The sequence below is a fragment of the Serinus canaria genome, chromosome 14 (genome assembly GCF_022539315.1).
Source record: "Serinus canaria isolate serCan28SL12 chromosome 14, serCan2020, whole genome shotgun sequence".
In the NCBI taxonomy this organism is placed as follows: domain Eukaryota; kingdom Metazoa; phylum Chordata; class Aves; order Passeriformes; family Fringillidae; genus Serinus; species Serinus canaria.
The window spans coordinates 7,644,429-7,656,505 of NC_066328.1; the positions used below are offsets into that span (position 1 = coordinate 7,644,429).

The following is a 12,077-nucleotide window of genomic DNA, read 5'->3' on the forward strand; positions in this document are numbered from 1 at the left end:
CCTAGATCTGGCAGATTGTAAGGCTTCCTATTTCAGTGGGAAAGTGACGATACTATTATAATGAAATTGTCAGCTGCAATTACAGTGTTAGTACCTGAGAGAGCTAATTACTTTCAGTCAACTAAAGGTAAACATTGCATTGAACAGAAAGTCTTTTTTATTGTTGGGGAGATAAGATTGAGAAACTTTATCTTGGTATTACAAGGGAAGTGGTTCTTGTGTGGGTGATATTGAAGTAATGGGTACACAATGTCAGTGTCGAGCTCTATTTGAAGGAGTAAGTGTTGACCATGATGTTAAGATTCCAGCGTGGATTTGCAATTTTGTTTTTTACATAGCTGTGCACTAATGTTTTAAGTCACTTTTCAGTCACAATTTGGTCCATGCAGGTGGATTTAACATTGTGGCTGGCGGCCTGCATCTCTAGCACACTTGTACACAGGCATGAAACCAAGCAATTTGGGTCTCTCAATTTCTGCCACTGAGAATTCTGAAATGTGCTGTGGGTCAAGTGGGATTATTGGTGTGAGAACAAGCAACCCCTGGCTGCTCACTTGCCAGTTTTTCCTGGCTGCCAGGAGAGGCAGCCAGCATCAAATACTGCTGTTCCTCAGATTAGCCATACAGGAGGCATGCAACTGTCCTTGGTCTATTTTCCCCTAGCAAAGGCAGAATAACTGGCCTTTTGTGTTGCAACTTTGTCTTACAGCTCTACTGCCAGTGCTTTTTATCTTACCTGTTCCTGAAATTTTTGACAGGAGTTGGTATAGTTCTTAATTTTCCTAGGTTTTATGCACTGTTAAGTAAGTGGTTTACCTGTGAATGGATCAGCTTGATTCTGGGGAATGCCAGGCATTTTTGTGCCCTTCTTGTAGACAGAGGGATTCATTTCAGATGTGATAGGAAGCTTTTTTGTGCCATGAGAGAAAACATGCTGCAGGGCACTAGAACTGTGGACTGGTATTTTTGAACTGTAGTGCTGCTGATAGAAATGAAAACTGAGAAATAGGTCAGGTAAAATTAAAAATACCCATCTGCTATTCTGGGAAACTTTAAAATTGTTAAGGAATTTTTGAAAAGAAAAACCAACCTGAAACTATTTAACATCTGAGTTATGGTTCTTCTGGACTACACTAACACTGTTGGCTAAGTGTATCTCACCCAAACATCTACCAAGGAAGGAGCAAGGATCAGACTGATCCTTCTCCAGTGGGTTCCTGCAGTCACAGCTTAACATGAAGGCTGCTTCCATATTATACAGTCCAATAGCTAGAGACTGTACCCTGTTTTTTCCTCCTCTTCCTTTATGGCAGGAGGCTGCTAGTTTGTGTGGGCTTTCAGTGGTTGTATCTCTGTCACTTGATGTGACTTCACAAGGCAGAAGAGTTAACTGATCAGTGAGAATGAAAATAGTTCATCTTTGAGCTAAGAAAAATGGAGTAATTTCATGTTTTAGTACACCTTGCTGAAACAGTGTTTCTAAAACTTGAGTCAGAAAAAATGTCATTTATTTGCTAATTAATGTTTCTTAAATATGAAGGTCTGCTTCAGTGAGTGTTTCTGCATTTTGTTTGTGATGGAAAAAAACAAAACTGAATCTGGGTTTATGTAAAGCAAAGGAGAAGCATGTACTTTCCACTGGCACAGCTAGTCTAGACTTGTGTAACTGAACCTATGATTTAAATGTGAATGCATGCTGGTTTCATGATGAGAGTGACACATTTTCCAGCTGCAGTGGAAGCTCCTAAAGCTGTGGTGTCCTCCATGCAGACCTTGGGGCATGCCTGCTTTTTGTAATGGGTTGAGTTCTTCTTGGCTTTGTGCACTGGTGGTGATCCCAGCTGGGTTCAGCCTGAGAGCCTGCTGCTGCTGCTGTGTCCTGCAGACATCTGCCTGCTCGGTGTGTGTGCCACTGCTCAGTGTGCCACTGCTCAGTGTGTCACTGCAGTGCCCCCATTGCCTTTTGGGCAGGGGTTAACTGGGATCCTCCCGTGGCTGCTGCTCACTGTGGGGAGCTGTGACCCAGCCCATGTGGCCCTGGCTGGAGGGGCTCTGTGAGCACATGGGGTGCTCAGAGCAAGGGTGGGCTCTGCACCTCTGCTCCTGTCTGTGCTGCTGCCTTGTGTGAGCACAGCTGAGGGAACCAGCAGGAAAGTGCTGCTGTCTCTCTCTTCACGTGTTCCTTGCCTTTTGCCAGAAATGAATCTAAAATGGAAGTGGCTTCTGCATCTCACCTGTGTGTTGCCATTTCTTTTGTACAGAGAAGTGTTTCTAAAGCTGAGCATGTTCCTATTGATAGCAACAACCTCTGGATGAAATGCTGGAAACATATGAAAGAGTTGCTGTTAAATTCTAGCAGTAGTCTTGCCCAAAATTGCCCACTTGTCCCATCTTTCTGTTCTGACCACTGAAGTACCATTGCATTGAGCACTCTTGCCTTTTATGCAGAAACCAACCCCTCCAGATAACTTGTAAATATGAAAGTCAAATGGAAGGTTGCATGTTTTTGGAATATCCTCCAGCCAGCGTGCATAGGAGTCATGCATACAGCACTTCTTGCTTTTAATTTGCCACGTGGCAGTGACATGTGTTACCTGCCCTGACCTTGCTGGTATTTGCCAGATTCATTTATATAGAAAGCATTTACAAACAGGGAAAAAGAAGTTATCAACTTTCAAAAGGGTGTGTAGGTCTCCTAAAGTTTATTCAATAGAAAGATGTCAGTGCTTTTGTTTGTTTCTTGTAAAGCTGATTGCATCTGGTTGGTTTACTTGTATAATCTTATAACTATCTTCATTTGTGAATTGTAAACTGTTCTGCAGAGTCATGAGACTTTTTCTTGGCTCTTGTGCTGCAGTAGTGCAGCTGGGACTTATAAAGCCAAGCCCATTTGTGTGGGGGCTAAATGTAAGGATGACTCAGCTGAAATTTCTGATGAGTTACAGCAGTCAGGAAGCTCAATCAGCGTGTGGCTGCCCGCAGCGTCTCCCAGCCCTGCCTCGTCACAAACAGCTTGTGCTCCAAGGCACAGCCAAACATAACTGGGCATTCTTGTGTTCTACCACTGTTAATTCCCTGCAACTGGCTCCCAGATTTTCTAAAAATGAAAAATTAAAAATGATACAAAGTGAGCAGAATGTTTAGAGTGCTGTGGAATTAGAGGAGGAAAATAACACTGGGTGTCCTGTGTATGCTCTCTGTTGTCTCAGGTCCTGGATTCTGATAGAAATTGAGGGAAATGGGGAAGGAAAATGTATCTTCCATTCCTCTTTAGATCTGTGTTCTCTTTGTATTCAGTGGAACATGGGGACAAACAAGGATCAAAGTGTGGTGATTCTGGGCAGTGGGATCTGCTTTCAGCTTTGATGTTGGAATAGAGGGAACAGGCACTGCAGCTCCTTTTGGGTCTTTTTCCTCATCTATAAGATGTGGCTAATGGCACCTGTTTCTGCTCAGGCTTTTATAAAGGAGTAGGATTACTGATATTATGTCCCAGTAGTGGTACTGGTGTTTTATGTAGTGTGAGCTGTGCAACTGCCTGAAAAAATGCTTTGCCACTGGAAATTAACACTATAGTCAACAAGCCTTTGGACATGGGACTGCTGCTCTTGGCTCAGTGACTTTTAAACAGAAGCCTGGGAGCAGTGCTTTGGCTGTTGAATGTTGCAGTCCATCTATAGGTGTGATATTGTGCATTGGATTATTCTGTTGGAGAGTCAAAAATCTACAGCACTTGAGAGAAAGTGTTGCATGTGGTAAGTTTTCAGCAAGGTCAATGACTTAAAAGTAAAATTTGCTGCAAGAGATTTTCCTAACTCAGAACAATCATAAATATGTTCTGAAAGCTCATGTTACTACTAAATAATCAGTCATTGTGAATAGTTCTTGTGCCAGTTATTAAAATGGTCGTGGTTTTATTACTGTGAGCATCAGTTTTGGTTGATTGTATGGTGATTTACCTCGGGCTTGAAAATTATGTTGAGAGAAGTAAGAAAACATTGTATTATGTCAATTTACATCCTCTTCTTGTTGAGTAGGAAATGAACTGCAAGGGTGAGCCTCTTACTTGAGTACTTGAGACCTCAAGTAAAAGCCTTGTTGTGGCTTTTTTATTCAGAGTCCCTGTTTCTGATTTTCAATCCTGAAGTTCAGTGTTGGCTTTTTCTGTAACTTAGCCTGTTTTCTTGCCCCAGGATTGGAATCTGACATGGCACACAGAAGATCCAGACTTCACCCTGTGCTTTCAGAACACAGTCCTGGTGTGGATCCCTTGCGTGTACCTGTGGCTCTGCTTCCCAGTGTACTCCCTGTACCTTCGCAGACATGACAGGGGCTACATCCAGGTGTCCAACCTGAACAAAGCCAAAACGGTGCGTGCCTCTGCAACCACAGCTCAGCTCCTTCTCTGCTCAGTGCAATCTCTTTTCAGCTCTGTTTTAGCATCAGTCTTGACCTGCATGCACACTTCAGGGGTAACTTATTTGTTCTGCTTGTGTTTGATTTCCCAGCCTTTCCTGTTTCCTTTGCCCTTTTATCAGACTTTCTGAAATTTACCCTGGCATAGCAACAAACATGCAAATCCTTTTAAAGAGCAGTTGGAGAAGACTATTTTAAGGCAACTCAATCTCAAGGCCCTTTTCTATCTTAAAAAGAATTTATTATCCTGTCAGCTTCTTAAGTTACACAGCATGCATTTCTAGAGCTGCTGCAGGTGTTCCATTCCACTTCTACTGTGAAATAGGTACTTAGTGATTTTGTTTTTTTCCTTCCATGTAGAATAAGTGGAAAGTTTTAAGAAGGGCTATAATAACATGGTATGTTGGAGAGGTTTTTTTCTCTGCAGTCTGTTATTCAGGAGACCAGCTTTCTGCTTCATAATAGACTGAATTACATGGAATTAAAAACCAGTAAACTTTTTTCTCCTAGTAGGAATTCAATAATTAAAGGTAAATTGCTTTTCTTTACTGCATGTGGTAGAATTGCCCAAATTGTATGATCTGATTATGACTCCTGCTAACACATAACATCTAGTGTTCATCTTTCTATTGTGCTGCATTATCTTTGTGAATTGATGTATTAAAGACACTTTTTTATTGCAGGCTTTGGGCTTAATACTGTGGATAGTCTGCTGGGCAGACCTTTTCTACTCTTTCTGGGAAAGAAGTCAAAATATTTTTCGAGCTCCATTTTTTCTCATTAGCCCTACAGTATTGGGTATAACAATGGTAAGTTCTTCTGCAGAGCCACTGTCCATGCCAAGCTGTAAGCAGTAACACCATCTCTCTGTTATTCACAGTGCTGTAACCCTTTGAGCTGCAGCCTTTATATACAGACTTTGTAGCTGAGCTGTGAAAGACTGACTCTGAAATACCTGCTTTCCTTTAATAAAAAAAGATAAAAATCAGACTGACTTATCTGTGCTCAGTGTATTACACGTCAGCACACAAGGCAGTTTCAGTTGTCTTATTTTGGTAGGCTTGAGCTAGCATCCATTTTATAGTTTGTCTCAGGCATTGGGTAGAGGATTCAGCTCAAGAGAGCTGATTCAACCTAGCTAATACAAACCCCTGAACCTGGGGGGAGATTGTTATATGACAGTTTGTAATGAGATACTTCCACATTCTTGAGTGTGTTACCTTTGTTACTCTTGAGGGCACAGTGGAAAGCCTTGAAAGCCACAAGTCACACAGGTGTCCCCAGCTGCCTCCTTTGCCCTAGCTGTGCTGGGGTTTTCTGCTTTCACACCAATCTCTGCCTTTCAAGGCCTTGCTCTTCATTTGCTGTCAGTTGCCTTAGGTTTATCACAGAGTTGGAATTATTAAACATGATGCTCAAGGGAACACCATGACCCCAAAAACAACCAAAGAACCCCTAAACAGCCCTCAGACATACTGACAAGTGCAAGAGCTGTTAAGTAGTTTGTGATCATTTAATAATGCAACTGTCAAGCTTTTGTCAGGCTGATTGAAAATGCTTGCTGCAGTAGGTAAGTGAGATGTAGAGCTTCCTAAAGGACTCTGAAAACACACAAAATACAGAGATAGACTAATACTTGGTTGGTGTTGTGTGGTGTTATGGCTTGTATGGAAAAAAAATCTATTTATTTTAAAAAGAGCTAGTCAGAAAATGCTGTAATTCCATGTTGATTTGTGATATAGAACCAGAAAAGTAAAGAAGGTTGGCAGTGCTTTTGCATATGTGATTGCTTATTTCTATTTAATGCATATTCCTTTTGCTTACTTTGTCTACTCCTTATCTCTACTGATACAGAGAATTTCCTATTTAAATGTATTTTTGAATTACACTTGAAATTTCAGGGGTTTAGAAGGTCTGGGAGGTACTGGGTTAGAAATGTTAAATAAACAGACTTTAGCACAGTACCTTTTACATGTGCAAAACGTATCATAAAACTTAATTTGTGAATATATTTTCATTTTATTTATCTACAGTTGCTGGCCACATTTTTAATACAATATGAAAGAATAAAAGGAGTCCAGTCTTCTGGTGTAATGACAATTTTCTGGTTCATCTCATTGTTATGTGCCACGATGATTTTTATATCCAAAATAAAACATGCCTTAAATTTGGTAAGTGACTTTTAGCCTCATTCAGTTGAAAATGATCCCCAGTGCTGCAGTGATAGAGTAGTTGCTTGGCAATTACAGCAGTCAAATCAGGTAATGATTCATTCGGTGTACCTGCCTTCCTTGGCTTGTAACAGCAAGGGAAGCAGGAATGAATGTCTTCTGTTTTGAAATGCTCATGAAATTCAGAGTGATTTTAACTCTAGCAACAGTTGCCAAGAGAACTGGGCTGGCTGTTGGGGGAAGCGGATGTGTCTGCTCCAGTGCACTCAAATTCTCTGTAATCTTTGCTATCAAGCTGCTCTGGCTGGGTGTTTGTCACCTTCCTGTTGACTATGCAGTGGGTTTCCTGAAACACTGTTCAGTGCTGGTGTGGTCTCACCTGCTTGGACAAAACCAAAGTGAAATATTTTTATGACATTTTGCCCCTGTAGTAAGACCACCTCAAGTATCAGATTAATTGTGGAGCTGCCTGAAAATGGCATTTTTATTTCTTGAAACCTATAAGCTGCATTGGCAATTTTGAGAACTTTCACCCAGATTTTGTCTTTAGCTGTTGGGATGGGATTTTACTGGGGGTGTGTGCCCGTCTATACCTGTGCTTTGATTTCTGTGGTTTATGTGTTATGCATCAGTCCCAGTCTTAAAAACTGAAAGAACCTCTAAATTTTCCACTCAGTGGAACAAAGTGTACTGTAAATTCTGCTCTCTGTAATTTTTTAATTCTGAGAATTAAAAAATTTACTTTCAGTACCCCTTGCTACCCAGTGCATAATGTCTTGCCCCTGTAAGAAGTACACTGACTTCAAACTGGGGCTTTGTTGGCACAAACCATGTATTAAAGAGAACTTTTTATGTAAGAAATTCATGCTTGTATTTTAGTGGTAATGACTGAATAAAAATAAATGTGTCTTTCACATCCTCTCCCCTCTCATTACCTTCCCTTTACCAAAATAGACCTTGACTTTCATTTGCATGGGGGTGAGTAGTGTAGCACTTAGTTTGCAGAATTTACAGTAAGGAGCTGTTTTCTGTTTAATCATAACATGTTATTTAAAATCAATTCCTCAAGCCTTCTGACTGGAATGTGTCCTTCCTTTGCAGGGTGCTGATGAGGATGAATTTCGTTATGCCACCTTCTGTATCTACTTTGTCCTGGTATTGGTAGAGCTCATCCTGTGTTGTTTTCCAGAGCAACCACCTTTTTTTTCTGAAACAGTAAATGATCCTGTGAGTGAGTCTGTACAGAGTGCTAAGTATCATATGTGCAATATTCTGTGTAATGAGCTACAGGGCCACAGGCTCCAAGATGACAAATAATTAAATTCTGGTTTTTATTTGGTGATGCAAAAGAAGCCCATGACATGCAAAACTGGGGGAAGGGAGGGACTGTATGTAAGAAAAGCCACAAAAATACAGTTGCCCTCGTTGCTGGATAGCATTCCTGAAGGGTAAGTTCTGTGTATTTATATTCAGTATGCTGCTGGCAGTCAGTGGGAAATAGTGGTTTGAAATGCTGTGCTCCTGGTTATCTGATATGTTCAGCAGGCAGTGGCATGTGGATTCACTTTCATTTGAACACAGGGAAGAATTTAAACCTGGAAGGATTTTCAGCTTGGGCAGATGTGTTTGATTTCTGTTTTTATCACTCTTGTGTCAAGTAAAGATTTAACTGGCTCAGATGCAAAAGCAGCTAATGCTAGAGTTGCTTGGATGTAGATATTTACTTTTACCTAGACATACCTTTTTTGCTTGTGTTCTTAATTATATGTACCAGCTTAATGGTATGGATCTGAAGTGACCCAAGAGATGCTGGATCATCCTTGCACCCCCTCTGGGTTAGATGTTCTGGGTCACAGGGGGTGACACTGGGCACTGCCTGGAGTTTGGATGTGCCAAGTTTAGGAATTTCGGTTTTATACAAGGTCTGATTCTGGTGTGATGGCATTTCAGTGCCACTGAGTGATGAAGGAAGGTGTGAAATGTGTGAGGGGGAAATAAATGCTGCCTTTGTAACTGGGGAAAGGGTCCATGAGCACTTCCTGAGTGCCACAGTTACCTTCTCCAGCAGTGTCCTGGTGCCAGGGTGCTCTGCCTGGCCAGGGCAGTCTGTGTGTGTGTGCCTGGGAGGGGGAACTGATTGCTGAGTCTTTGGATCCTCTCATCTCATTCAGGGGTTAAAAATGTGTGACAGGATACTGTGTAAGGAAACCTTTTCTTCTTTGATCGTGGTTGGAATAATTACAAGGTGCTTTGAGACCACAGTGGTTTGATTTCTGTCCTGAGTGTTTCTAGGAATTTAGAATGACTTCAGGAAACAGGGCAGGCTTCAAATTTTATCCTTTCATTTTGTTGGGAAAAAGAACAAAGAAGTCATGTTAGTCAGCCTTAAATTCTGTTTCATGCCCTTTTGCCAAATATTTCCAAACCAGAAATGTCTGTAAGCCTTAGGTGAAATTTTAGAGTATGTTTACTTAAGCCAGCAAACTACAGTGAAATTTGAGATGTAGATGCTGATGGATGTAGAAATCAGGCAATGTGTTTTGTATCTTGTTTATATTACATAAATCCAGACTTGTTAAAACTTGTCTTCAATCTATCTGGCATGAAAATCAGTAGGATTATTAATTATTTGTGTGATAACTGTTTAATTTTATCAAAAGTAGTAATATTTTAAAAGTAGTCTAACACGTTTTAATGTTTTCAGCTTGGGCTTTATGCAAACCAAGTCCAGTTTTTGGTAGGACAGGATCTAGTGGGCTCTTAAATTTAGAGTTTCCACCAGCAAGTAGATTAAAAAAATATAAAGGAAAAAAGCAACACAGCACTTTATGTAAAATTCAGAATGTTTTTACACTTTGATGCAGTTGAAAGTATTCCCCGTATTTGCTGGAGTTGAAATCTGTCTATCAGGAAAGCAGGAGTGGCTGAACACTGAGAGTTTTACCCCCTTCCCCTTCTGACTTTAAAAACTTTTATTTATTCACTAATTGAGGGTGTTGGATTTGTTTGCCATCATTTTACTGCAAATGTTTGGATGCTTAGTAAATGTATCTTTGAAAAAACAAAAGCATCTCTCTGATACATACTCTTATTGTTCCCTGTAAAGGCTGCAGAAAAAGTTATGTGAAAAAGAGGAAATGCAGGACTCTGTTCTGTGGAGCTGAGTTAGAACAGAGTGCAGGACAGCACAGCACAGGCTGCACAAACATGAGTTAAAAATGGCCAGTGCTGGAAACACTTGGCTCTGGCTGGTTTCATTGCAATGCTTTAATCATGTTTGCTGACTTTTATAGATAGACTGAGTTGCTTCAGTTATGGTTGATGGTAAAACCAGTGGTTTGTTGTGCCTAAGGAGGGGTTTTAGCATTCTTTAGATGCTCTCAGAGCTCTGAAAGAGGGAAGAGAGAAATGTGCACAGAAATTCTGCCAGTAAATGAACTTTTCATACCTTTGAAATTCTCCCAGCCTTTCTTTGTGCTCTTTGAACCCAGCCAGGTTAGGAGTGTATTGATACTTCAGTTTCCCATACATATCTGATGAATGCAGGGCTCCTAAGGGGTGTTTTGGGATGCTTTTATGGAGGTACACATTTGTTTTCATTTGTGCATCTGTGTCATTGGAGTCCCAGCACTTCACTGCTAGAACAGGAGAACTGAATTTTTCATTCATGATTTGCCAATTCACACATTTGAGCCCTCTCATGGTAGGCAGCATACCTTGCATTGGCATAGGCCCTGACCAGGACACCTGGAGACACTGTCTGCCCTCTGTGGCCTCTGCAGTTCCTCCAGCTGTTGTTGTGTTGTTGATGTGGAGCCCTGCTGTTCTGTGTCCCACTGGAGGAGCCTGCTGCCAGCCCTGAGGCTGGGCTTGTGTTTGCTCTCAGCAGCAGGAGTGGCAAGTTTTAGTCATGTGAAAAAATACTGTAAACAAAAGGAATTTCAAAAACATCTTTTCTGCTTTGCTTGTTTCTTTTGGCCCTGAAGTCCCTTTGTATGTGGATTGATTTCTTTTTCTCTCCTTTAGAATCCATGTCCAGAGTTCAGTGCTTCTTTCCTCTCCAGAATCACATTCTGGTGGATCACTGGGTAAGATCAAGCTGTTGCATTAATCACCAGTTCAAGTCAGATGGCACTTTGGGATCCTGCTCTCAGAGCTAAATTAGCAGTAATCATGCAACAATAATTTTGGTTGGTTGTTTTGTAGATAGCCTAATTTTTTAAAAAGCTTGATTAATATTTTTTTAACTTCCTTTGTAGGGTCTTTGTAATTTTAAATCTTGCAAGTCTGTGTTTAATATGTTTGAAGAAATATAATAAACAAAACTTCTTTGGGAAATATAAGAAAGGAGAAATTGTCTGCTGAATTTAGAAACTAAGGCATTGGAAACTATTACATCTTTTTGTCCAATATACTCTTTTTTCCCATTAACTTAATTTTACTTATGCTGTATGATTTGTGAGTTAAATCACAGAAGCATGTGAAATAACATTGGTGTGTGTAGTTGTGGCTGGTACTTGGCCAGAGTTCCAACAGAAAGCTAGATGAAAGGAGTTGCTTTGGGAAATTAAAGGCTAATAAATATTTTGAAACTTGCTAGGCATGGGAATATTAATTGCCTGGCTGATTTCCAAATTAGATCACTTCATCCTTTCTTTTATTTTCCCTGGAATTTGAATTCAGTGGCATACCCTGGATCCTTGGCTGTTTTGGTGTCTAGTTCTCCCAGAAAAGACAGGAGGATGGATGTTTTAGCATCTGGACCTGTGTTACTGCAGGCACTAATGCATGCTTGCATCTTTGTGGGGAGCTGGCTCTGTTCTGGGGCTGGATGCAGCTGTATCTATATATCTGTCTCTTTACATACACAAACATTGCTGGTGCTCTTATTGCTGATTCCTTCTAATGCAGGTTGATGATTCAGGGTTATCGGAGACCTTTGGAAGCCAAGGATTTGTGGTCATTAAATAAAGAGGACAAATCAGAGGAAATAGTGCCAGGTCTGGCTAGAAATTGGGCAAAAGAGTGGTCAAAGACCAAGAGGTAAGTTCAGTTATCCTGGCTTTCAGTTCTGCCAAGACACAGAGGTTTAAGAGCTCAAGTGACTCAGGCTCTGCTCAGTGGTGTTTGTTGTTTGTTACCAAACCTGCTTTTGTAAGGCTGCCCCTGTTTGTCCTTGAGAGCTCAGAGAGCTGGAACCAAGTGGGGCATTTCTTTCTGCTGTATGAAGAGCTGCATCGACTTTCCCTTCATCTTTCATGATCCAAAACTTATTACTGTGGCTTTTGATGTGTGGTTTTCCCCTGGGCAGGGAGTGTTTGGACACAAACTTCTGCTGTGTAATTCAGGAGCTTGGGCTCCCTCTGTAGTTGGCCAAGCCTTGGGAGGGTAGTTCAGGGTGTCAAAGTGAGCAGCTTATTCCCTTCTTTTGACTATATAGGGAGTCTGAGCATCTAAGCCAGATGACTAAAATTAGAAAGACTGCATGCC

The 12,077-nt window shown here is 41.0% G+C and overlaps 1 protein-coding gene across 1 annotated transcript in view; it reads left to right on the top strand.

Moving 5' to 3' along the window:
- The window catches only part of ABCC1 (ATP binding cassette subfamily C member 1), a 47,345-nt gene that overhangs the window by 6,782 nt on the left and 28,486 nt on the right, over nucleotides 1-12,077 (top strand). The window contains exons 2-7 of the mRNA XM_009091905.4: nucleotides 4,194-4,370; nucleotides 5,100-5,225; nucleotides 6,450-6,587; nucleotides 7,689-7,814; nucleotides 10,614-10,675; nucleotides 11,499-11,630. Of these exons, the coding sequence (XP_009090153.1) occupies nucleotides 4,194-4,370; nucleotides 5,100-5,225; nucleotides 6,450-6,587; nucleotides 7,689-7,814; nucleotides 10,614-10,675; nucleotides 11,499-11,630 (761 nt within the window). The remainder of the gene's footprint in view (nucleotides 1-4,193; nucleotides 4,371-5,099; nucleotides 5,226-6,449; nucleotides 6,588-7,688; nucleotides 7,815-10,613; nucleotides 10,676-11,498; nucleotides 11,631-12,077) is intronic.